General features: G+C 38.4%; 1 protein-coding gene across 5 annotated transcripts; it reads right to left on the reverse strand.

Annotated features, from left to right (window-relative positions):
- Nucleotides 1–552: 552 nt before the first annotated feature.
- LOC122061488 (protein TWIN LOV 1-like) lies at nt 553–23,141 on the reverse strand. 5 transcript variants are annotated; one of them, XM_042624756.1, is made up of 8 exons: nt 22,556–23,129; nt 21,674–22,419; nt 20,638–20,845; nt 20,467–20,531; nt 20,026–20,105; nt 19,842–19,897; nt 19,682–19,745; nt 553–909 (listed from the first exon to the last, which is right to left on the reverse strand). In XM_042624756.1, the coding sequence occupies exons 1-8, from the start codon at nt 22,594–22,596 to the stop codon at nt 760–762; spliced, it is 1,410 nt and encodes a 469-aa protein (XP_042480690.1). In that variant the 5' UTR covers nt 22,597–23,129; the 3' UTR covers nt 553–759. The 5 variants fall into 5 exon arrangements, with proteins under 5 accessions (XP_042480690.1, XP_042480689.1, XP_042480688.1 ...); XM_042624755.1 differs by lacking the exon at nt 553–909 and adding an exon at nt 6,854–7,266 and having other exon boundaries at nt 20,716–20,845; nt 22,556–23,141; XM_042624754.1 differs by lacking the exon at nt 553–909 and adding an exon at nt 6,854–7,266 and having other exon boundaries at nt 22,556–23,137.
- Between the last annotated feature and the right edge of the window lie 4,047 nt (nt 23,142–27,188).

Here is a 27,188-nt window from a genome sequence, read left to right on the forward strand (position 1 = left end):
CTCATCTCACCGAGGACATAGACAAACTTGGTAAACCTCATAAATCTGTGTGCATTGTATGACTACTTGTTCTTGTTTTCTCATTCTTTTCTATTTCATTTTAGGGTTGTGTTTCTACACTCCATGGTACAAATTACAATGTTTAACTTTCCCCAAGACATAAGCATGGTCCAACCACTCCTTGCTTGGCCAAACATCCTCATTTTAATTCATCTATCACAACATGAAAGTAAATGAGAAACTAACAATTTAGCTTTTAGTTGATGAGAGAGGCCATGGTCCCAAATTATCAGAGCTCATCCAATTAATAACGTTAGTCCAGTCTACTGCAATAAGCTGATCATTTTGAACAGGTCAAGAAACTGCCAGAGTGGACAGATGACAGCTCAACCCCTGGCTCTTGGTCGATGTCTCGCCTGTCTACATGTACAACAGCAGTACAACCATAGATGGTAGAAGAAAGTTTTTGTGAATCAGACTGTGTCATGCTTCAGTTTTCTCATTGAGCCCCCCTAAAAAATGGAAAATATGCAAGAAATTGATTGCCTCAACTTTTCATTGAAAACTAGTCTATATATAAGCCATATGAGTTTACAACAGATTACATATTTCCCCCTTTTATGGGGAGCTTGGGAGGTCTTTCTCGTCAGGTGCATCTAGACTAGATTTGATTACAAATGGTTATAATCTGCAGCCATCACAATAATGAAAATAAAGAATTCCTGTAATATACACCAAAGAACAGAGGAGGCATCACAATTACTTGGATGGACCAGCTCCCATTGATAAGCTCCTCACTGCAACCTTGACTGCACCAACGACACCAAGCTGCCCCATTGCTGGCCTCAACTCTCGACCCCACTGATTCTTACAACCTTCTTCTATCTGCACCCCGACATAAAATGCTATCTGCACCATAAAGCACAGAAATAGTAAGAAAGTGCCCTATGGCAATTTCAGACTTAATTATATATATATATATATAGAGAGAGAGAGAGAGAGAGAGAGAGAGAGAGATTACATCAGAGCAAACCTACAAATTCAAACAGAAAAAGCAATGTAACTTGGTCCAAAAGGAATCTGCTTGTGGAGGAGTGATGCAATTGCATTCAACTGGATGGACAACATGATCCACTGAGGATGCCCACAAGAGACTAGGGGCAGTCCAATGGACTTAAATTAAGTTTTGCGTAGTTAGTATGTAGGTTAAGCCTTTAATTTCATTGTAACAAGATTAATTTATAAGCCCATATTTGGTTGTTTAAGTTTTGCATATACTGTCTAGTTTCTAAGTTAGACGAGTTTGAGTTAGAATAGGATACTTATTAACGAGTATAGATTTTTGTTTTGATCCTATTAAGTCAAGTGTGTGTGTGTGTGTGTGTGTGTGTGTGTGTGTGCATTCACTCCCCCCCCCCCTCCAAAAAAAAATCAAATGGCACAATTTGAGTAATAGAATTGAGTTCTTTCTCAAGAGTTTAAGCTGTTGAGCTGTGCATACATGGGTCAAGGCTCCTTCCTTGGCCGATTGCTTCTCTCTCGATTCTTCATCTAATTCTGGTTCCATATTCGTCAATAGCCTCTCAACCATGTTTAGAGAACAGGTCTTGTTGGGTCACTTGCTGCTGAAGTGATCATTCTCACACAATTGCGACACAATGTTCTTCAACCATTCATTATCCTTAGGGACTTTAGCTTCTTTTCTTCAACCTGAAGAGGCTCTATTATTCTTTCTACAGTCTTGGATGTAGACCAGTAGGCTGAAGAAGTCTTGATTATATCCTTTAAATGATTGTATTTTTCTTTGGACATCTTGGCATATGCAGCTGCCACATCGACTGATCTGAAATCCCAATAAGCAAGCTCTAACTGGATTTTTTTATTCAGCCTATTGATGTACTGCAATAACAATGGTTGATCCATCTAGTCTACATGTAGAGGACAAATTGTGTTACTCCATGGTGTAGGTATCCACATCTTTACTGTCTTAATGGAAGTAGACATTTTATGGAAGAGCGCCTTCTCAAAATTAATAGGAACGAATTACTCGTTCAATATCTACCTCATAAACTCTCAATTGGTGACGAGTCCAAGTTGCTTGATGAACCTCAACTACAGCACATCTTCTCACTGTAAACATGCATACCCAGTGAGTTTGGTGAGAATAAGCTCGCACTTCTTGTCATCTGGAAAAGACTTGTAGGAAAAAATCCTCTCGACTTAATCAACCAGTGAAAAAAAAAAATCCTCAGGGTTCCCTCTTGTCATCTAACTTTGGAAACTCGATCTTAATGTCATAATCCCTGCCTGAGTACTGCCACATGATGTCCTGAGGAATAGTTTGCTCTGGTGGTGATCTTGGAGGCAAATCTGTAAACCAGTACCAAATTGAGGAACGGGTGTAGATGGCCCTGCATCGTCTCGCCTGTCGGTTCTCACAAAGGGAAGAATCTCAGCAAGAGTTTGTTCCCGATCAGCCTGAGTGTCTACAATGAACTTGTCAAGTTTAGCTTTATTCATCTGCTGGTTTTCCAATAATTCAAGTCTAGCTTTATTCCTCTGCTGATTTTCCAATAATTCCATGCATAGTTTGTGAAGCTCAGGATTAGTAATGTGAGATGCTCCCATCATGGTTAGATTCAACTTTAAAACCAATTAATGCAAGCAGGAATTCCAAAACCCTGATGTAGGTCACTTTGGACCCACTAGTGAATAAATTCCAAATACAAAAAGTAGCGGCAATTTCGTAATGAAATAGAAGAATATAGAACCCTTTTGGGAAGAAAAAAAGGAAACCTGAGAGAGAGAAACTAAATTGAAGGGAAAAGGACTAAATTGGAATTTTCAGAAAATTATATGGAATTACAACAATTCAGAGAATAATGGTTTTATGGAGTTTAATAGTAGCAAGCGACATCGGTATAGAATAAAATCAACTTTTGAGATAAGGACCCTATGAGGAAACAGACCAGTCCTCAAATGTAATCAAGAAGAAGTTTCTTCCAGAAGCATATGCACAGGAAGAGAATAGCGGAATCAACAAAGAGTTCAGGGGATAGAACTCAGTCGTTTCTGCATCAATTGACTCAAAACTTCAGGACATGGGTGTTATTCCACAACCTCTGAACTCCAAACAAAAGGCACTCTATTAAACAACCGAAGAATGAAATTAAAAAACAAATACTGAAACTGGGTCTGACAGTAAGACACCAAGTTGGGTCAGAATTTTGATTTAGAACTTTCTATACCAGTAGGCTTCTGGACTGGGAGTTTCCAGGGAGAATCTCCCTACGGTATCGACTCTATCCTTCGTTTCAATCTGATCAGTAAAGGCTCCAATGAGAGCTCTAACAAATTTCCCCAACCCAGTAATATCATCCACAAGGGAAATAAGGGTCCAAAACAAGAACAGCAATAGGAACGAAAAATGATGAATAAAAAGAAGAGGGTGGATTGTGCCCCATTTGATAACACTCCTGATTCTTGATTCTGCTGATTCCTATTCCACATGAATAAAACAGGAATAGAATTCTGTTTGGTAAATCCGGTCAGATTTCATGCTTCCAGAGAACAGACCGGGACCCAAATGACACCCAAAGTAAGGAACACAGAACATCTTTTTGATGATCCATCTGTTCCAGAATAAGCATAAGTGGAATAGGAGCCCTAGGAATAACAACTATTCCCGATACTCTTCTTCTCCTCCTCCACCTGCTCCTCCTTCACTGTTCCCTCCTCGGCTCTTCCTCTGTCCTGATCATTTTCTAGGGTTGCCAATCTACCATTCTTTGTTTCTTCTTCTCTACAAAGACATCTTAAGAGCTACTCGCATCTTTGTGTGGCCTGATTTTCATGGTGTCTTGTGGCGAGATGTTCCGAGAGAGAAAGCTAGGAAGGAATTCGAAGAAGCCCGGTTCGTGATGGGTCCTTAGGTCATCACAAGATTGCTTATTGTGGGCGAAGATTCTGTTCAGATTGCAATTGATATACTTGTTGAGAAGCAGAAGCAACAGGTGGAGTGCGAGCAAAACGATGGAGATCATGGTTGGTGATACATGTAACTAGTCGTTTTTCGGGAATCAACATTAGGATTGTTGCAATCTTAAATCCTTGTAGCCAAAACCAGAAACCAGAAAGAGAAGAAGAAGAGAAGAAAAGAGAAGAGAGGAAGGACAAATCACAAGCAGTCCCAAAGATAGAGCACAGCCTGCGATCAGTCCAGAATGAGGCTGATCGCATGAACCCTTAGATAAATATACTTAATAATATAAAAAACAATTACAAGTATGCCCCCAACTTAAGTGAACTAAACCCTAAAGTCCACATGGGGACCCGAAAGGACAGGAATGCCCCTATCGGGTCTAGGTATTAGCGCTAATCCCGATATTGGGATTAGTGACTCTCAACACTCCCCCTCAAGCTGGAGCATACATATCACCCATGCTTAGCTTGGTACAACTATTGCGAAAACTAGGAGCAAACAAGGACTTAGTAAACATGTCAGCTAACTGATCTGTAGAAGGAACAAACGGTGTATCAATCAATTTTTTGAGGACAGCATCACGAACAAAATGGCAGTCCACTTCTATGAGTTTGGTCCTCTCATGAAAGACCGGATTACTAGCAATGTACACTGCAGCTTGGTTGTCACAATACATCTTCATTAGCTTAGTCACTGGAAATCCCAACTGCAAGAGTAATGATCGTAGCCACATCAATTCTATGGTGGTATGAGCCATAGCTCTATATTCTACTTCTGCACTGGACCGGGCAATAGTAGTCTGCTTCTTGCTGTGCCACGTAATAAGGTTGGCTCCAACGAATGTACAATATCTAGTAGTAAATCTCTTATCACTAGCAAAACCAGCCCAATCAGCATCAAAGTAGCCAACTAGTTCCATATGCTGATTAGGACGATAAATCAACCCTTTTCCAGGGGCACTTTTCAGATAGCGAAAAACACGGATAGCAGCATCCCAATGGGCTTTTTAAGGAGACTGCATGAACTGACTAAGAACTCCAACACCATAAGAAATGTCAGGACGAGTCACAGTAAGGTCAATCAGCCTGCCAATCAAACTCTTGTATTGATGCACATTCTGAAAAAGTTCACCATCATCAACACCAAACTTTTGGTGAGGATCCATCGGAATATCAACGGGTCTGGACGCAAGCATCCCAATATCAGATAGAAGATCCACAACATACTTTCTTTGAGACAGACTGATCCCTTTCTTGTAGCGGATCACCTCAATCTCGAGAAAATAATGGAGATGATCAAGATCCTTGGTCTAAAAATGGCACTGGAGATGAGCCTTTACTTCAGAAATACCTGCCTCATCATTATCAGTAAGAATAATATCATCAACATATACTATCAAGACCACGAGCCGGTCACCTCTGCGACGAACAAAGACAGAATGGTCAGAATAGCACTGAGAAAAATCACACGTTACAATGGTGGCACTGAACTTATCAAACCATGCTCGAGGGGACTGTTTAAGTCCATAAATAGCCTTGTGCAAGTGACACACACGACTTGCACTCTCCCCCTGAGCAACATAACCAGAAGGTTGCTCCATATACACCTCCTCCTATAGATCACCATACAAAAAAGCATTCTTGATGTCCAACTGAAACAACGGCCAATCAAGGTTGATAACAAGAGAAATAAGAAGGCGAACAGAGTTCAATCTGGCAACCGGAGAGAAGGTCTCAAAGTAATCAACACCATAAGTCTGAGTATACCCTTTAACAACCAAACAGGCCTTTAACCGCTCAACTGAGCCATCAGAATGATACTTAACAGTTTACACCCAGCGACACATCACCAGATCCTTACCAGGAGGTAAATCTATCAGACTCCATGTACCATGACTCACGAGAGCATCCATTTCTACATCCATGGCAACTTTCCATCCAAGGATACATAGGGCATCATTATGGGTACGGGGAATAGGGTTAGTGGAAAGGGATAGTGCAAGGCCATGGATGGGATAGGGAAGATTAATGACATAAAGTTATCAATAGGGTACACAACCAAGGATTTCTGAGTGCAAGAATGTGTACCTTTATGATGTGCAATTGGTAAGTTATCAAGCGGAAGAGGAAAAGGAGCTTCACAAGGGGAAGACGGAAGTGGAAGGAGTGAGTCGTCAGGAGCAATGACCCCGCCACTGTGCTGTCCAGTCTTCTTCTTGCGCTGATAAACCTATAAGGGAGGTGAGGCACTGGTACTAGGAGCATTAGGTAAAGGTATAAGAGAGAGTATGGGTGGAGGAGATGGAGAAGACCACTCCGACTAGACTAGGACACCTGAGAAGAATAAAACAATGTGCCTTCAAAAAATGTCACATCAGCACTAACAAAGTTCTTGAGAGCAATGGGGTCATAACACTTATACCCTATCTGGGTATAAGAGTAACCCAAAAATATGCACTTAGTAGACCTATGGGATAGCGTAGCAACCTGCATATGCAAGTTATGGACAAAGCACACACACTCAAAGACGCAAGGTGGAACAGTAAAACTGTAAATTAGGAAACAGAACAGAGGATGGAGACTTATCGGAGAGGACAGAGGATGGCATGCGATTAATCAAATAACAAACAGTTAAAACACCATCACACCAAAAATGTTTAGGAACATGCATGTGAATCATAATAGCACGAGCAACTTCAAGAAGATGCCGGTTCTTGTGCTCTGCTACCCCATTTTGTTGTGGGGTATAGGCACAACAAGTTTGGTGTATCATCCCATAGGTATCACAAAAATCAAAAATATCAGAACGAAAATTTTTAATAGGAATGCCAAACTGAGCCTTTATTTCATTATAAAATTTTTGAAACACATGTAAAAATTCAGATCTATCCTTTAACATGTACAACCATGTAAGGTGAGAATGATCATCCACATGTCACAACATAGCGAAAACCAAATCTATTACTGACTCTGCAAGGACCCCGTACATTGGAATAGACTAAAAGAAAATAAGGACGAACTACGAGACATAGAACGAGATGGGAAGGACACACGATGATGTTTACCCAACTCACATGCCTCACACTCTAACCGAGGGACCGACTTAAAACTAGAAAATAAAAGTTGTAACCTAGAAAGCAACAAATGACCTAAACGACAGTGCCATTGGAAATGGGTCATGTCTCCAATAGCCGTAGTAGCAACAGAAGGAGGATAGCCATTGTTGAGGTAGTATAACCCATCCTTTTCACGCCCTCCACTAATCGTCTTCCTCGTGTGAAGATCCTGAAAGACACAGTAAGAAGGAAAGAATGTGACTGAGCAATTTAATGAGCTGATTAATTGACTTACAGAGAGAAGACTTAATGGAAATTGATGAACATGGAAGACAGAAGATAAATTAATGGATGGAGTAGGTGAAATAGTACCATGTCCTAGTATTGGTGTGGAAGCACCATTAGCAAGGATAACAGAATTGGAACTGGTACTAGTAGAAAAATTCTTAAAAAGTGATAGACTTACTGGTCATATGGGCAGAGGCACCTGAATCAATGATCCAAGGAGTAGATGTAGTAGTAAGAAGGGCTAAGGTACCTATGTGGGCTAGGGTAGCAGCGGATGTGGATGCACCATTAGATGTATTAGAGGATGCCTTAAGACTATGCAAGCACCGGAGCAACCGATTGATGTCATCTTGCAGACCAGTAGCTGAATCTCCTGAAAAAGGTGTTGATTTAGTATCAACTGGAGCCATTGTGTCAATACCATCATCTGACACTGCATGATTAGCTAATTGTGTTGCCCACTCTGGTTTGCCATGGTTTGCCCAACAAGTCTCCACAATATGATTGGGCTTTCCACAAAAAGTTCACTGGCGAGCTGTACGATCAAAGGGTTGTCCATCAAATCCTCGACCAGCTGACCCACGACCTCCCCCACGACCACGACCACGACCACGACCACGACCACGACCACGTCCACTGTTGGCATGGAAGGCAGAATTATCTTTGGAAGACTAATTAGGTTTTGTAGAAGAGGTAATTCGTTGTAGTCGTGAGTAGGTATCATTCAAAGTAGGCATAGTATCCCCCGCAAGTAAGTGACCCTTCACTGCCTTCAAGTCATTGTTCAGACCAGCCAAAAATTTGGAGACGAAGAACTCGTTACGCTGAGCCTTCAATTTGTCAATGTCAGTGGTCAAGGGTTGGAAGACATTGAGTTCTTCAACCATACCCCTGAAAGTACTGTAATATTCTGAAAGTGGCTTGTTTGACTGGCGAAACTGAAACAGTTTTTAATAGATATCATAAATATGGGTCATGTTCTTCTCCTGAGAGTAGGTCTCCTTCAAGTCATTCCACACTCCCTTGGCAATAGAATGAAACATAACATTGGCAGCGACATCTGATTCCATACTGTTCCATGACCAAATTAAGATTAATGTATTCTCTTTCTGCCATTGATTATACCCAGTGTCAGATTCTTTGGGAGGATCAGAGGTGGTGTAATCAAGCTAATTCTTTGCCATTAGATAAACCTTCACCGACTGAGCCCAAAGGAGGTAATTCGAGCTTTCCTTAAGGTTGATGATGTAATCTGGACAGTCACATGGTCTGATGCAGAGGAGGTAGTAGTAAGGGTAGGGGATTTGATCTCAGCCACGAGAACCAAATAATAGTCTCCCACCAATCAGATCTGAAAAACCAGCAACAGAGAGCAATCGGACACCACAAATCACAAAAAAAAATATTTAGCCAATAGGGGCAGCAGTTGGGGTCGAGTCAACCTAGATGGGAGCACCAAAACTCTGCAAAAAACCTAGTCGCATGGGTCAATATCACAGCAGGCAGCAGCAACTTTCAGCAGCAAGTATAAACAGAACCAGAAGTAGGAGCGGCAGCCATCGATAATGAAGAACAAGGCCTGCAACTTTAAGAATAACAAGAAACCAGCATCCAAAATTGGTAGCAGTAGTATAGAAGTTGATTTACATGTACTGTAGATCACTTCATGATGATTAGGACAGAGTAATTGCAGCAAAAGGCGGCTGCACACCAAAGAGGATTAGCACTAGGTCGAAATCAGCTGCGATGGGGTTTTTTTTTTTTAACCAATCGATTTGATTAGACCTGCTCTGATACCATGTTGCAATCTTAAACCTTGTAGCCAAAACCAGAAACCAGAAAGAGAAGAAGAAGAGAAGAAAAGAGAAGAGAGGAAGGACAAATCACAAGCAGTCCCAAAGATAGAGCACAGCCTGTGATCAGTCCAGAATGAGGCTGATCGCAGGAACCCTTAGATAAATATACTTAATAATATAAAAAACAATTACAAGCATGCCCCCAACTTGAGTGAACTAAACCCTAAAGTCCACATAGGGACTCAATAGGACAGGAATGCCCCTATCGGGTCCAGGTATTAGCGCTAATCCCGATATTGGGATTAGCGACTCTCAACAAGGATTAAGAAATTAATGTTTATGGGATGCGAATGTTTATGGGATATGATGCGGTTCTTTGATTGAAGCAATGGATATTTGATTCGATGTGCAATTAAGAATTCCTTTGGCCATTTTTTGGTTCTTAAATGCCCCAACTTTTGATTTTTGAAGAAACCCAAGTAGGAAACAATATCAGATAGTGTGAATTTGGTGGGTAACATCAATTATGAACCACTCGATACTTTTATGGCAGATTTGGTTGTTCCCAATTTGAATCTTTTGAAATGGAGGTCTGCAGCTTCAGCTTTGCTGAGTTAGTTCAGAAATGGATTAGCCTTGGGAGATTCTGATTTAGCGAGAAGGTGGTCCAAGCATTTAGTATCAATTTCAGGGCTTTACAATCTTCTGTATAGGCTGAAAATTCCCAATAAGTGAAATAAGAAAGATGGATGCCAAGGGAACTGAAAAAGAAAATCACTGGAGAATCAGCGGGGGGAGAACTTCAAGTTTCAATTGTTATGTTTTTGAAGATTTACCTGATGTATAGTGTCTATTTTGGTTGATTTCAATCTCTTGTGTGGGAAACAAAATAGATGTCCAATCAAACCTTGTCTAACCAGATACTGTACCATATTGTTGTCTTAAGAGTACAGAATGTTAAGAGATTTTGGTTGGACTTTCAAAAAGCGCAGAGCATTCTCTTTAAAAGAGATTTTGGTTGGGCTTTGGAAAAAGGCAGAGCATTCTCTTTAAAAGTTACACCGAAAATACTCACCTGTGATCTTGAGGCAACTAATTGTTGCTTTAGACCAATGTAAAAGGAGATAATTTTATTGTCCTTCAGTTCCTTGTTTAAAGAAAAAAATGGAAATCATAGGGACACCCTCGAGATACCCCAATGGAGAAATTGAGGTGCTTGATATCATTATAAAATTATTCTACTTCACTTATTTATTCTGTAATTGGTTTGTTTTACCGATGGCAGTGTATATATACAACCTTCTTTCTTTTTGGGAGGCATAAGAATGATGGTTGGCAATTTTGTTGAAAGAGCCTATCCTATGGTAGAAATGATATCTGGGTTCAAATGATTCACACATTCTATCAGGAGATCTATGATGGAAACAATCTCTGAGCTCAATGGATTAATAATTTAGAATAAATATTGTGTTGAAAATGATTCATCACCTGCATAACCTCCCCACTACGTTAGCCTTCGAAACTTCCTTTCTTGTATCTCCACAAAAACTTAGTAGCTTCAACCTCGAACCAGGGGAAACATAATTGTATTCAATATAATAGTTAGCACAGTGGGCGAGCCTGTGGCATTACAGTTAAGTTGCACTATTGCAACATATTGCTCACAAGTTCAAAACTTGGAAACAGCCTATTCTGCGAAGCAGGGGGTAAGGCTGCGTACACTTGCCCCTCCCAGACCCTATAGTAGCGGCAGCCTCATGCACTGGGTTGCTTTTTCTTTTTTAATATAATATTTAGCACATCATAGATCATGTTTGTTTCATTGTGCGTCCTATGCCCACTGACAAAGCTTCAAGTTACTTCACAAAGCTACATCATAGATCATAAGTCATGTTGGTATGTCTCGTGGTACAAAGATTTAAAATTGTCTTCCAAATTGTGATCAGATGGAAAATATGCTAGTCAGATGCTGATAATGACATTCTCATAAATAAAAAACAGAATGGTCAATGGCAATTTGGTAAATATTGGGAAGGTGTAAAATTGGAGAATGGTATTTAAATTTGCACAGTGGCATCTTCAAAATTATTTTGGGAAGAAACAGATTGATTCTATCAGTGCATACCAAACGCTGATTCTGATCTTTTTATGTTCTGGAATAGATACTGGAACAATGTTACTAAATGCCAATCCTACTCCCAAAAATCATGGAATCAAGAAAAATCAATTCCACCTAGAAACAGCAGGATTGTTATCAAATAGGGCCTAATCAACCAATCTGGTCGGAGATCCGCAGCTCCAAAACCGTGAGAGGTAAACTCAAATTTCATCTTCCACCATAGTGAATAACATTCTTATATATACAACAACAGCTCATCTTTAAGTTGGAGTCGGCCACATGGATCCTTGCCCTTGAATAATCTTTATTCAACATCTCCTAAGGTCATTTTAGGTCTGCCCCTAGCTCTTTTAGTTCCTTCAATTTGAATCAAATCATTCCCCTGTACTGGAGCATCCAAAGGCCTCCGTCGAATATGGCCATGCCACCTCAAACGACTTTCTCATAGCTTATCATGTATCGGAGTTACTCCCATATCAGTTCTAATATGATCATTTCTTACTTTACCCTAGTTTTACCACTCATCCATCTCAACATCTTCATCACCAGTACACTGAGTTTATCTGCATGATGCTTCTAACTGCCCAACATACTAAACTATACATCATAGCCAGTAGTATCATTGTCCTATAAAATTTTCCTTTTAAGTTTTAAAAGAATACGTCGACCACATAACACTCCAGACACCTCTCCACCTCATCCATCCTATTTTAATTCCTTGTGAAACATCGTCCTTTATAGCACCTTATTTATTTATTATTGAGCCCATATACCTTAAATAATCACTTTGCAGAACCACCCTCTCATCAATTTTCACCACCTCATTATCCGTCCTCATGTAACTAAAGCTACACACCATATACTATGTCTACATTCTACTTATATTAAAACCTTTTGCTTCCCAGGTTAATCTCCATAACCCCAACTTTGCAATAATCTCTGCTTTTGTCTCATTCATCAAAACAATATCATCAGCAAGAAGCCTACGCAAAGAAACCTCATCTTGAATGTTTGTGGTTAATTCATCCATGATAAGCGCAAATAAATAGGGGCTTAAAGATGATCCTTGATGTAACCCAAATGTAATTGGGAATTCACTACCATGACCCCCCCCCCACAATTCTTACACTAGTCACAAGGCTCACCACACCATCATACATATCTTTAATTATGTCCACATAATTACTTGAAACACTTCTCTTCTCAAGTATTTGCCAAATTAACACTCCAATGACTCTGTCATAAGCTTGTTCTAGGTCAATAAAGACCATATGGAGATTTTTCTTGCAATCTCTAAATCTTTCCATGAGACTCCTAAGTAAATAGTTCATAGATCTTCTAAAAAAGATTAAAGTATCGGTATCGGTCGGCTAAATTTAAGATATGTATCGGAGATAAACTAAGCATATGCTAAAGATCAAAGATTAAAATATTAGTATTGGTCGGATAAATTTAAGATACGTATCGAAGGGTATCGTATTGTATCGGAGATACTTTAAACCATGCTTCCTGGTATAAACTAAATTGGTTCTTTGTAATGTAGTTTCTTTTCTACAATGGGTTTCAATAACCCTCTCCCACAATTTCAAAATATAACTCATTATTTTTATGCCTCTTTTAGTCATCGCAGCTCTGAATATGACCTTTATGTTTGTAAATCGGAACCACAATGCTTCTCCTCCATTCATTTGGCATTTTCCTTGTGCTCATAATCTTATTAAACAACTTGGTTAGCCAAGATAAACAACAGATTCCTACGCTCTTCCACACTTCTATTGGGACCTCATCTTAGCCTTCTGCCTTGCCTACTTTCATCCTCCTTAAAGCATTTTATATTTCAGACAACCTGATTTTTCAAATATATCTACGAAATGTGGTGTATTGAAGGGTAACGTAGTCTTCCAGGACACTATTACCCGAAGTATCATCATTTAGTAGGCTGCAGAAATAAATTTTCCATCTCTCCTTAATGTCGTTATCCCTTATTAGTACTTTACCATCTTCACTTTTAATGCATCTAACATGATCGAGATCTCTAAAATTCCTTTCCTTCATTTTAGTTATCTTATAGATAGATTTTTACCCCCTCCTTTATGCTCAGATTGTATGTTAATATTAACGCCCTTACTTTTCCCAAAAACTTCTTAGCTTCTTTTTTGGAAAATTTATACCTTTGTAGACCCCTCTACATCCTTAGTTCCTTTGTCATCTTAAAACTAGCTTTCTTAGTCTTAATGGTTGCTCGAACTTCATCATCCCACCACCAAGTCTACCTAGAGGAATGATGTTTTCCTTTCGATTCACCCGGGACATCTTTAGAAACCTTTTTAATACAAGTAGTCATCTCATTCCACATCATATTAGTGTTTCCCTCTATAGAAATCTAAAGATCCGTAACCAGTAACTTGAGAGAAGAGAGATGAGGAACAGGAAGAGAGACGACAAGGGAGAGGAGCAGCCGATATGTTCAGCAGTCTCCCTCCATCGTATATTATAATAAATAGATCCAAGTACAATCATAGGTGGAATAAGAAATACAATCCTAGTCTAACTCTAATTTAGGAAACTAGAAATCTAATCTAACTAGGAAGGTAAACAACCTAATCTAACTCATGAAGGTAATAAGATAATCAGATGGGGACACTCCCCCTATCGTGGACACATATTCCAATACTCCCCCTCAAGCTGGAGTATACATATATCAAAATAAAGCTCCAGCTTGGGCCAATGAGAATTGAAAAACAAATGTAATATCAATCTTAAATAGTAGTTGTAGACTCCAATGAGAACAATGGAAACTTCAAACAACCACCATAAAAACCAGCAACTATATCAACTCAAGCACACCATCATCAGCAGCATCAATAGATAAAAAATGTCATGTTGAAATGTAGAAATCCAAAGATCTGTAACCAGTAACTTGAGAGGAGAGATGAAGAAGAGGAAGAGAGACAAGGGAGAAGGGCAGCCGATATATTTAGTAGTTTGCCTCCATCGTATATTTATAATAAATAGATCTAATTACAATCATAAGAGGAATAAGAAATACAATCCTAGTTTAACTCTAATTTAGGAAACTTGATATCTAATCTAACTATGAAGGTAAACAACCTAATGTAACTCGGAAAGATAATAAGATAATTATACCACAATGGGAACACTCCCCCTATTGTGGACACATATTCCAACACCCCCAAAGCCCAATTTTCCTTGTTTGACCACTTTACCAATAAATGATTTCAAAAGATCTCCTTTTAAGCTCCACCATATTATCCTAAGCAAATAATCTCACATTTCTTACGATTCTGCGCAGTGAGGCACATATCCATGACCACTAATTTATGTTGTGTGATGGAGAACCTTAGGGAAGAAAGGGAAAATCAAAGTACAGAGGGGGAAAGAGGGGAATCACACTTGCACAAACTCAACATCTTCATTCAATAATCAACATCACTCCTGTTTGTCCATCGGTTACACTCAATATATAGAAAAGTAAAGACATAGAATTAGAAACTTAACTGAAATGGAAACTAGCCTAAACTAGGAAACAACCAAAAAGGAAACTAATGCAAGGAAATAAATCCTAACTCCTACATTCAAATCTGAAAAATAAAAAGCATGAAATAAAATACTAAATAACTACTAATTTTATTTCCAACCCTTGTTGGACCAAAACCCTGGGCTAGACCAGTTCTTCTTGGCTCTTAGATTCCAAATCCAATCATGCTAGTCCAACCAGGTAAGGGCAGCCGTATTTACATCAACTCTCCTCCTCTGAAAAGAACTTGACTTCGTCAAGTTAGGAAAAGGACCGAGGAGACTGTCTGAAGGAATACGCTGAATGAAGAACGATCCCACCATCTTTTTAAGCTTAATTTCAGGGAGATCTTTGGCATGATGAAACTTCATAGTCTTATTGGCATGCTTGAAAGGATAGGTATTGGCATAGCCACAATACTGTACTTCCTTGTCAAACAACCAAGGTCGACCAAGAAGGATATGGCACACTTTCAGAGGGAGGACGTCACATTGGACTGTATCCTTAAATCCACCAATAAAATATGTGACCAAACATTTATCTGTGATTTTGAGATTAGTGTTGTTCACCTAAGCAACCTTGTAGGGATTTGGATGTGGCTCTATCTTCAATCCCAGCTTACGAACAGTGTCTTCAAAGACAACATTAGTGCAACTACCTCCATCAATGACCAATGTTAACAACTGGTCATTGCACTTCACACAAGTCTAGAAAATACTACTGCAGCGCCAATCTTCATTATCAATGACTTTCTGAGTGGTCAACACATGACGAATGCATAGTTGTCACGGCGTCAAATCGATCCTAGGCGGTGGAGGGGTGGCTAATCGATTTGGTGATGAATCGCCCATTATGGCGTTGCCATGGCGATTAAATCGCCCATGTGTCATTTTTTATTTTCCCTATTTTCAAAAGTTATTTAGTATGCTACTTTTTTATTTCCCCTATTTTCTAAAGTAATTTAGCATGCTACAAGCCTACAATATATATCCTATAACATATAAAACCAACATTGAGCAACATCAAATCATAAAAAATCAACATAGCCCTATCAAAATTACCCTGTATTTTACAAAAAATCAATCGCTCAATGAATCAGGTGTGACCTGGCATCCATAGCGGTGTCATAGCAATGCCTATCAGCCAATGGCGACCGCCATTTGTGAGTCACATAAATCGTAGCACTACCATGAACTTCTTTTTCCGCTAGGATGCCAAATCGCCGCCTTGGCGACGCCATGACAATTATGGACGAATGACATAAAGAGGATGTTGGTTTTCATCACTGAGAGTTTCATTGACTTCACCTGGCGCATGCTTTTCTCTTAAATCAACTGTGTCAAAACCAAGTTGCTCTTCAGGAATATATAGTATAGGAGAATCTTTATCAATAAAAGCAACCAAACGGCTGTGACATTGAGCACTGATATGTCCAAATCCATGGCATGAGAAGCACCGAACTGTAAATTTTGAAGAATCAGAAGGTTTATCTGAACCACGCCGAGGGGGAGAGTATGGACGAGTAGGCCGTGAAGATGACATTTCAGAAACATGTTGAGGTGGAGAATACGGCCGACTAGGTCGTGAAGAGGCCATAGATGTAGCACTAACCTGTGGTTTGCTAGATGACCTTTCTTGGGTAGGAGGCTATTGCAGAATGGAACTAGTACTTCGAAGAAAAATATCTGCAAAATTTCTCCGATTGTATGGGCGTTTCAGACTTTCCTCAACCTAATATGCTACTTGCACGGCATCTTCCATGGTAGACAATCGACTAGATGCAAGGGCAGCACTAAGTTGAGGGTGCAAACCATTGCGAAATTGTGCCACCTATACTTCTTCATCCCACTCAAAATCAGAACGAGTGGCCAAATAATAAAATCTCGCAACATATTCAACAATTAAATTCTCCTGTTTCAACTGTGCAAACCTGAGATGCATGCGTTGTTTGTAATCAGAAGGCAAGAATCTTCGGTTCATAACTTCATACATTTCAGCCCAAGTAGGGACTAACCCAATGCCTCGGGTTCGATTCTGTTGTTGTTGCTTAATCCACCAGACTCAGGCCGTGCCTTTCAGTTTGGCCTATGCAAATAGGATCTTTCGAGCCTCAGTCAACCCGTACCATCTGAAGAATGTATCTAAACTGTGAATCCAACCAAGGTACAGTTCTGGATTGTTGTCTCCATAAGAATCAAGGACATCCAATTTTGCTGCTCTTTCTGCTCCATCATCATGTTTACCAGCTCCATATGGTGGTGGAGGTGGTGGTGGTGGTGTATGATGTGGTGGCGGTGGTGGTAGTGATACTGACGAATCCTATGGAGTGGTGTCAGAAAAATCCCCAGATTAAATGGGACTCTTTTCTTTATCTGCTGCCACCAAACGATCAATAGAAACTTACATGGATCCTATAGAAACTTGCATAGATTCCACCATTGTCTTAAGGGACATGACCATGGTAGTGAGAGCATTAATTTTTGTATCAATTTCTCCTTTATAAGAGTTCAGCTATTGAATAACTTCACTATTGGCTACCATGGTGATGATTAACAAAATAGCACTCAAAGAATAATGGCAGAATAGTAAATAACTCTTTTTTTTTTAAGAAGGGCAGAATTGTAATTACATGAAATTCAATTTAAACCACAAATGGGTGTATAACACATGGGCAGGGGTCTAATTGTAAATAAGGAAAAATATGGGATAAAAGGAATTAAGAGATAATAAGAGGGTAATGTGAGAAATAAGCAGATCAAAGTGGGGTAATTCTGAAAAAGAGGAATTAGAAACAAGAAATAAGAATCGGTGGGCTTAGATTACTGACTAGAGGATTCTTCTCCTCCTCCTTGAAGACGGAACCAGCAAGGGGAGTCGGCATCAACCAAGAGAGAGGCTCGCGATGGGGTTCGCAGGTATGTGCTCTATCTTTTCTCTCTCTTCTCGACTTCTTGCTTCTCCTTCTTTCTTCTCTTCTTCTTCTTTTGTTTTTCCTTCTGTTCTTCTTCTTCCTCTTCTGATTTCTACTTCTCTTCTTTGAATCTTCTTCCTATCTTCTTTTCTTCCGTCATCTATCTCTCTCTCTTCTCGCCTTGCCTTCTTCTTCGTCGTCGACTTCTTTTTTTTTTTTTTTTTTGTCGCTACTGGCAAAACCCAGGGATCTTTTTTTTTTTTTGGGCTGTCAGAACTCTAGAAAGGCTTGATCACAAGAAGTTGGGAGAAAGATGGTTGATTCTGTTTTCTCTGAACAGAATCGATTATAGACTGTCCTCAGTCTCTGTAGGAACCAAAATAGAGGAAGGACAAAGAAAAGAGAGAATGGGGGATGGGGATCCTTTGACTTTGATACCAAGTTGATGGAGAACCTAACGGAAGAAAGGGAAAATCAGAGTACAGAGGGGGAAAGAGGGGAATCACACTTGCACAAACTCAACATCTTCATTCAATAATCAAAATCACTCTTGTTTGACCATCAATTACACTCAATATATAAAAAAGTAAAGACAGAATTAAAAGCTTAACTGAAATGGAAACTAGCCTAAACTAGGAAACAACAAAAAAAGAAACAAATGCAAGGAAATAAATCCGAACTCCTACATTCAAATCTGGAAAATAAAAGGTATGAAATAAAATACTAAATAACTACTAATTTTATTTCCAACCCCTGGGCTGGACCGGTTCTTCTTAGCTCTTGGCTTTCAAAGCCGGTCATGCTAGTCCAACCAGGTAAGGGCTCTACATCATTGTGTGGTTAGGCTCTTCTTTGGTAATAACCTTACAGTCCTTATATAACAATCTAACGGACCTTAGAGTTAGAAATTTATTTGGCTACTATGATGCCCATTTTGATGGTAACTAAATTCTTCTCTCTTTTCAAAGTAAGTATTTACAATAGATAGACCATAAGCCACAGAAAAATCTAAAACTAAGATCAGCTTCATAGTCACTACAATCTTTCACAACATGTCCATTTAGATCACCCCCTATTATAATATTTTCTCTTTGACTAAACCTTGTACTAATCCATCCATGTGTTCCCAAAATTGTAACTTACTACTTTCAGCCAATCCTACTTAAGGTGCATAAGCGCTAATTATATTGACCTCTTTCTCCAACAAAAGCTTGATGGATATATTCCTATCACCGAATCTTTTAACATCTTTCTATAATAATGAGTTAAGAACTCCTAAACAAACTCTGAAACTGAAAATAGAATTCAAAGTTAACTGGACTTATCTCCCTCCAACTCTTGCTAACAAGCATAATAATAAAACAAAAATATCAAATTACTAAAATATCCTAAATACCCCCATTGAGGTCGGTCCAGCCTTGCAACTACATTATATTTCCTCTTGATTTTCAGATGTAGAACAAAGTTCCTCCAAAGCATGAGCAAGAACGTAGGATATTTAACATAGGAAAGGACTTTTGGTCATGTTTGATTTTATTTTACTCAATAAAAAAGATCATAGTTGTCAAGGGATCGCCTAGGCTCTGCTTAGTCGTCCAAACTCTTTCTTGAATCCAAGGCGACAACACACCTTGTTGGCACTTCACGATTTTACACTAATATATATTTTTTGCTTTGTTTTTTGACAAATATGTTTATATTATATCATATGCTTTGTTTATTATAAGTCGGTTTGTCATATTAGGCCATTACTAGCATAATAATATCATATTGCATTGATCTGGATTCTATGTTGCAAATAAACATAATTAGAAAAATTATCATTGCTATATTATATATAGTCAGTAATGTACACCTAGGGTGCCTTATTGCCTAAGAACCCCTCCAATGCCTTGGGTCGCCTAGTCGCATTGACAACTATGACAAAGATGAGTGCCATAAAAGTAAACGGGAGGAATAAATTCCTAGAACAAATTTAATAAGTAAAACTACCTTTCCAGAAGCATTCCGAACTGGAGAAATATGAAGACGGTTCCAGAATGAACTTCCATCCTTCCTGAGGTTATATTGTAAAAACCCGGCCAGTGGAAGTTAGTTCAAACATGAATGTGTAAAATGAAGCTTCCTTCAACCATAATAGAAAATGCAGTACCTGTAATTCAAAAGACATACTGTACAGGCTTGTTCAGTTTGAATGCTTTCTCTTATCTGTAAAGCAATGGACAGAAGATGAAAATTAGGTAAACTAAAGAAATTCCATGCACAAATCAAATAATGAAATTTCTCAATAGAAAAATCTCACTCAAACCCCAACAACATCAGATTACAGTTATTACCTGGCTGATAACCTTGGTATCTGTATCAGGCCCATTTAAAAATTTACAATTCTTCCCCAACACTTCATGTCTAGCATAGCCTAGACAACAAGAACAATCACTTGGACATCAGGCTCAAAAGAACAAGAATAATTTTCTTACTTATGATGTAACAATTGATAAGTTTAAAGATCAGATTATTCTAATCGTCTAGGTATTGATAATTTAAATATCAGATGATCCCAATCATCTAGCTACCTAGATATCCTAGGTTGGAATTCAACTGGGAAAACATGATGCAGGGAGAACAACATGACATCCTAACACAAGAAGCCCTAGGAATATGAGGGAACTGGATAATTAAGGAAGTAAAATAATTATTAAAAAAAAAAAATCTTGAATCTACAAATTCATCAACTAAATAATCTTGAATGGAAAATGCTTTGTAATTGCTCTGAGCACCTGTCAATTTCAAAAATGCATCACTTGCATATACAATTGGCATGTCAGGTGACTGGGGGTCAGTTCTGCAGTACAATAATTGCAAAACAAGAAGCACAACGTGAGCAACCCTTCCAGATCAGACAACAGATAAGGTAAAGCAACAGAAAAAAGGAATTTGTAACAACTCACAATACAAAACTCTGTTTGATTCTACCAAGAGATATAATTAAGGATGAACCAAGAGAATTTGTCCTGGATAAGTTGCACCTCTTGCCACAGACCAGTTTTCCGGTTAGCTCGCTATAGTGAGTGAGCACAGATAAGATATTGTTAATTGACGTAGCAGCTTTTTGTTTCTCCAGATCACTTGCCTCACATGAATCTTCAACCTCCAATCCTATAAGAGTCAGCCCATGAGAATCCAACTAGATATTTCAGCCCCAGTTAGCAAAGAGAGCATCAAACAGATCTAGCTTAAAATTTGCTGATCAACAGAAGAGATGAATAAAAAAAAGCTTAATCTGAAAGCCAGATAGTGAGCAAGTAACTTTAATGAAGAATTTTAGAAATATGAGCACAGCATTAGTTTTTTTTGCATGAGAGAGAGTAACATTAATTTAGTTTAGTAGATAAATTATAAGAAATATAATAGAAAACTAAAGCAAGCAAATCAAGTAACAAAAACTTATAAAATCCCAAAAAGAAAAAGTCAAACAAGAAGATCAGTAAAACATAGATAACAAATTTACAGAACAAACAAGATAAAATAACAGCAAACAATATTTTCCAGTAACTGATACCAAATTTAAATCATAAACAAAGCAAAGCACCATTAGAATCTCATAATGCTTCAACAATTCAAATTGACCTATACACCCATCTGCTGTACAATGGTTCAGGACATAAAAATCTATAGAATAACAACCAACAGCAGAGTTAACCCAATTCAGCAAAAAGTCAAGTAGTAATAAGCTTATGGAGAATTTTTGAAACAGAGAACCAACATAATCAGTAGGCAAGCAAAGTCAAACTGAATGTGGAGGAGAATGAATATACGAAGAAATAAAAGGAAAGAAATGAGAACTAACACAGTAATAGGAGAGTAAAGGCGCATTCTTTGAAAGGCCATAATCAAAAGCTTAATAGTTCGTGTAAATTAGCAAAACACACGCAATATCAAGCCAGCGAGAGACCCATGACTGGACGACTCTAGCAAAGCACAGACCTCTATTATCCAAATCATGGAAAGAACCCCGCGTCCAAAAAGGAACTGACTGTGTCACTGAATCCAAGCACACCTCCTTTCTGCAAGATCCAAAAACGATCTCTGGTAATCTAGAGCCAGCCTCATCAAAATTACAATCATTCCTACCAAACCCAGATGAAAAACCCATAGATTTCCTTGCTATGGGCAACTGAACCGCGACAAAGTGAACGACCCTGCCATCCTCCATACAGAAAATAGGACTCAAATGAAACAACAACCAGAAGGGGGTCCCGTCTTTCCTATAGTTCAATAGACTCAACTGAATAGTCCTCTCTTCCCGAATGGCCTCTCGAATCTCCATTACTGATTTTCGATTAGTCTCAGGGCCCTGAAACATCCTCGCATTCCTCCCAATCACCTCGTCTTTAGAGTAACAAGACATTTTTAAGAATTCCCGGCTAGCAAAGACGATCGGGTGACCTGAAATAGAAGGATCAGTAATGGTGAAACAATCGGGTATGTCATCGAGAGCTTCTCGAACCCAAGATGAATAACGAGCGTTCAAGGACTGATCAACCAGAGCCAATTGTGATTCCATCGCCACTGTAGTTGGTCTTCTTCGTCGTCTTGCTCTTCTGCTCCCGTGCTCGTTGTGCGGGTGAATCCCAATCCCATGTGCACACAACAAGGGCGTCAGCCGCTCCTGTGCTCCGTAGTTTGAACTATCAAACTCCAATTCTGAAAATTCAAGAACACAGAGAAAGCTGGAATCATAGAATATGGAAATAGAAGCAATTGAGTATTCGTAAACAGATTTTCTCAAAAACTATAGTGGATGAAAATTTGAAAAGTAGTTAAATGTCAAAAGTAAAGAGATTCTCACACGAAAGAGCTACATACTGAGAAATTGATCGAAGAAATGAGGGAGAACAGCAACCCATCCGTTACGAAAACACAAAATATCTTCTCTGAATCGAAATTGTGACTGAACATCGACCAATAACGGATACCCATCAATCGTTTTTGCCTTATCGGTGAATAATTGGAAAGAACAATCACTCGAACCGACAAATACAGACACCACCGGAGCTCAAACGAGCGAGAGAGAGTGTATGTGTGAGATCAGCAAACTAACAGAAGCCCACAAAAAGACAGCTTTTTCTGAGAAAGAACGTAATTTTTTTCCTTTTCTTGAAGTGTAATCTGTTTAATTCGACTAAATTAGTGCTTCAGAACAGAAAAGAAGAACCAAATTGAGAGGGTTTTGCAGGATAAATGGAAGTGGAGAACTGACGCTGATTAGAAAAATGGAAATTTTATGCGCGGCAGGAGCTAGAGGAGAAGAAAAATCTCTGATCGTGACAATCTTAACGAGAAGAACCCTAATCTTATCTTGTGGACTTGTGACCTGTGGTACCCATGCAAAAGTTCTTCAAGGCTTCAAGCTGTTGACAACTTTTCTTTTCTAAATTTTGGTTTTGATAGTATACCAATCTGGATTGCCCTTGAGGCCTTGATTAGATAGAAATACCCTTGGTTTGACCTTTGGCTCATACTGATTCACTGATATGAAATCAGCTAAGAATTAAGATTGGTCAAAATTGAAACTGATCTAATCTGATCGATTTTGAACTACCCGATATGTTGCTCAAACCATACTCCCGATATTGATATGATATATGATCTTGAATCTGTATTAAATTGGTCTCAACCAATATTAATATGATATGATCAATATAGACAATCAGATAATCACATATTGATACCTAAAACCATGATGTGAAACATGGTTCTAAGTGTTGGTATTGAATCGATTATATTTGTCATATATTAATATTTGATTGATCCAAATTAATTATTAGTATCAATTTAAGGGTAAAATAGTAAGAAAATGTACTTTTGTCAAAATTAAGGGTAAAAGTGAGATTCACATTAATCCAATCCAAATCAGCATTAGATCGGTATCACCATACCGATAACTAAGTCCAGGTATAGAAACTACAAACAAGACGATCATCCACATTATTAAAAATTAAAAAATAAAATGAAAAATGAAAAAGGAAGATTGGATCATGGTTTGAAGTATCGGTCTCGTATCGGTTGTGTCGGTCATATCATAATAGTATCGGTTAAGATCGATCCCTAATCCTTGATCGATCTGGATTGGTTATCCAAATCGGTTATCTGTATCGTATTGTTTCAGGGGTAGAATAGTAACAATATAATACTTAAAAAAAAAAAGGGCAAAATCGACCGATAACTATCGATCTAATCCAATCCAGATACCGATACCGATACCGATACCGATACCATCCCCAAATCCATGGATTGGATAGACTGTAGGATTGGATCATGGAAGCTTGTCACTCATCCGTTACATGGCTCGCCAAATTGGGGCGATCACCGCATCCCACATGTGCCAGACGATGACACAAACTACCGAACACTGCACCGTGGTGTCACCGGTTGGGTTTTCTTTTACTTCTTTGTCGGATGTATAATAATACATGTGGTACGTTGGTAGGCTAACAAACTTTTAGTACCAGACCTGACTGACATCCAAGAAATATCATCAGACCAAACCATTTCAAAATCCTGAAAATTCTACTGAGAGAAATCTGGTTGACCTGATCCTTATCAATGGTACATGAGCAGTCTAACTTGGTCAATTCAGGTCAAAATCATGACATGTAGTTTCTCATTATTCATATCATTATACATATATATACGTACGTGTAGCTATATATTAGAGAAAGAATTATCTAAATTCATATTAGTTGTACTTTATTTTTAATAACTAACCATTGTAACCATTGGATGTATTTCATATTGACATCTTCCATAGGGTCGACAATGTTCTAGAGAAGTTCGAATTTAGATCACCATTTTGAGAATGAAGCTCAAACAGAGGGAGAAGAAATTAAACTTACCAATTTTACTTGATCTCGCCAAGGAAACAGCTGAATCCAATCAACACACCTTGTAAAACTCACACCTGTTCGAGAGGAATTTCGACTTGTTCTATAAAGAAATAAGCTCTCCCTAAGAACAAACAAGAGCTAAAGTGAACCATAAGATGGGAAAACCAAAAACTAACCAAGTTCAAAAGAAATTGTATCACCACAAACGAAACCCATGATTTGCTATAGTAAATAATTGCCAATGTACCCTTAAACCATTTAGAGAGTGGAGAATCTTTTATATTAGTAACAGACGAAAGGAAGATTAAAAAAAGTTTACGAGGATATGAACAAGGAAGTGGCTTTGACCCATAAAATGGGAAAGCCAAAAGACTAAACAATTTCGGATTCGCTTAGAATGCCAAGAAATGGACGCAACCAAAAGGTAGAGACATGGTTTCTGCAACCAACTCAGAAAGCAACCCATCTCTTCTGCTCCCATCACACGAACCAACAATGACCCAGAAACAACTTCATGAGAATATCTAAAATTTTGTAAGATTTGTAGCTTATTAGCTTCTTTGCTACTAAGGGCCCATTTGATAACGTTTCCAGAAATGCATTTCTACCGTTTCTATGTCAAGAAATAACAGAAACAGAACAAAAAGCATTTGATAAACCTGTTCTGTTTCTGTCGTTTTTTGAAACATAAATAAAAATTTATAGTTATTTATGGTCCAAGAAACAAAAACGACGAAACAAGTTGAACTTGTTTCGCCGTTTCTTGAAACAAAAATGAGGCCCACTTTTAACCCCAAAACCCAACATTTTCCTTCAACAGTCGACGGTGTCCCATTTTCTCTGCTGTGAACACAACCTCCTCCATCGTACCAATCCGCAAAGCTGCAGCTCCCAGAGCATCGATTCCATTGATTTTCACCCTCGTGAAGACGACTGGAGCACCCATGAACCTCCGTCATATCTTCTCATCTACCAAGATTCGTCGTAGGAGCTGCAAATAGATGTACAAGTGAGTAGTAAAGGAAGAAAAGGGAGAAATACAAGAGAGGCGGTGTCGATCGAGCTTCCATCACAAATCGTGGTCGCACTAAGAAAAAGTTCAAGAACCCTAAGCCAGCGATCTCTTCTCTATTCGGTAGGCAAAATCTTCTTCCGAGTTCAACAGAAACTCGTGATTCTTGTTGCAGGTTTTTGATTTCAATGGTTGGAGGTTTTGATTCTGGATTTTTCTAGCCCTAGTTTTGTAGAAAGCTATGGAAATCTATAGGTAGGGTTTATTTTGAGCCATTTTTTGCTGCTGTCTTTCGACTACTACAGATCGGAGTGATTCAAAGTCGTATCTTGAAGATTAGTAAGGAGAACACTTGCAGGTAAGTGATTTTAACCATTATTGATTTTTCTTTCTCTGCACAAGTACTTCTCTGCTACTATGGATTTCCATGCACATGAAGTTTATGAGTCTGGGTTAATTTTGTTTAATTATTTTTGGGTTTTGTATTCTGCATTAGAAATCGGCGGCAGCAATTCTTTTTCCCCTGAGTTTCTTTTGGGTTCTGGTGATATGTTTATCTTTTGTTTGATACATTGCTATGGTGGATTTCCTCTCATACTATCTCATCGGTGCACCTTCTTGTTTGAGGTGTTCTTCGGCACCTGAAAACTGGTTTTTATTTTTATTTTTTTTTCTTTTATCCAACCATTGGATCTTTGAGATATTCCGGGATTCATCTCCCTTGACTACACACATCATGTACAAAGGTTTGTTCTTCATCTCGTCTTTGGATTGGTAGACCATAGAAGTTACTAAATTCTGAAGATTATGGAGGCATTCATCATCTGCCAATCCAATTATTGGATCTAGCAAATTTTTCAAGTTCTTCTCATCTATTCTGGAGGCATTCTTAACCCCATTTTGAAGATCATACTATCAGATTCAGAAATTTTTTTTTGTCTCCTTTACTAGTCATTGCATGATTCAGAAAAACATTTCTCCATTTTTTTAACATGGTGGATCAAGCAGGGGATCCCAGATGAGTGGAGATGTCATAAAAGCCAGGCTGAAGGAAGACCTTCAGTTTCAGCTTCAGCCCACAATGGACAATCTCTATCATCTTTGCATATTTACCAAATTACTTGATGATTTATTTTTCTACAAACATATGATTGAGTGATTTTCATAATTGATGGAATAAAAATTTGCTTCGGGTGATGAGTAGATTTCATTTGGACAATGGGTATATATCATGCTATATCCTAGACTCTGGTATGTGTTATGAAGGAAATGCATTGACTGAATTACAAGTAAGATGCAATAATCATCATATGTAAGTTCCTTTCCCTTTTAGATACAAGTCTCTAGCCTCAAATGTATTTCTTCCTTTAAAATCTACTTTTTATTGATTGTTTGACCTTAAACTGCAAAATCTAAAGATCATGTAACTATGACGGAGAGTTAAATTTTTTTCCTTCAAGTGCAAGTTCTACTCATCTCTATGTTTGTGCTTGTTGCTTGTATTCTTTTATTTTTTCATGTTTCTTAATGCATAAGTACCATTTTTTTGTGATTTTAAATATTTTATTCTATGAAAAAATGTTTGCTTAATCAATTATAC

This window comes from Macadamia integrifolia, chromosome 14 (assembly GCF_013358625.1).
Source record: "Macadamia integrifolia cultivar HAES 741 chromosome 14, SCU_Mint_v3, whole genome shotgun sequence".
NCBI classification, from domain to species: Eukaryota; Viridiplantae; Streptophyta; class Magnoliopsida; order Proteales; family Proteaceae; genus Macadamia; species Macadamia integrifolia.

What these genes read in the sequence shown, in the direction of transcription:
- LOC122061488 (XM_042624754.1), bottom strand. Translation starts at nt 22,596, where the DNA reads ATGGGTTGCTGTTCTCCCTCATTTCTTCGATCAATTTCTCA. An exon ending in GTATGTCTTTTGAATTACAG is followed by an intron (nt 19,746 to 19,841) that starts GTACTGCATTTT and finishes ATATAACCTCAG; the next exon opens with GAAGGATGGAAGTTCATTCT. An exon ending in TTCGGAATGCTTCTGGAAAG is followed by an intron (nt 7,267 to 19,681) that starts GTAGTTTTACTT and finishes TGTGTCTTTCAG; the next exon opens with GATCTTCACACGAGGAAGAC.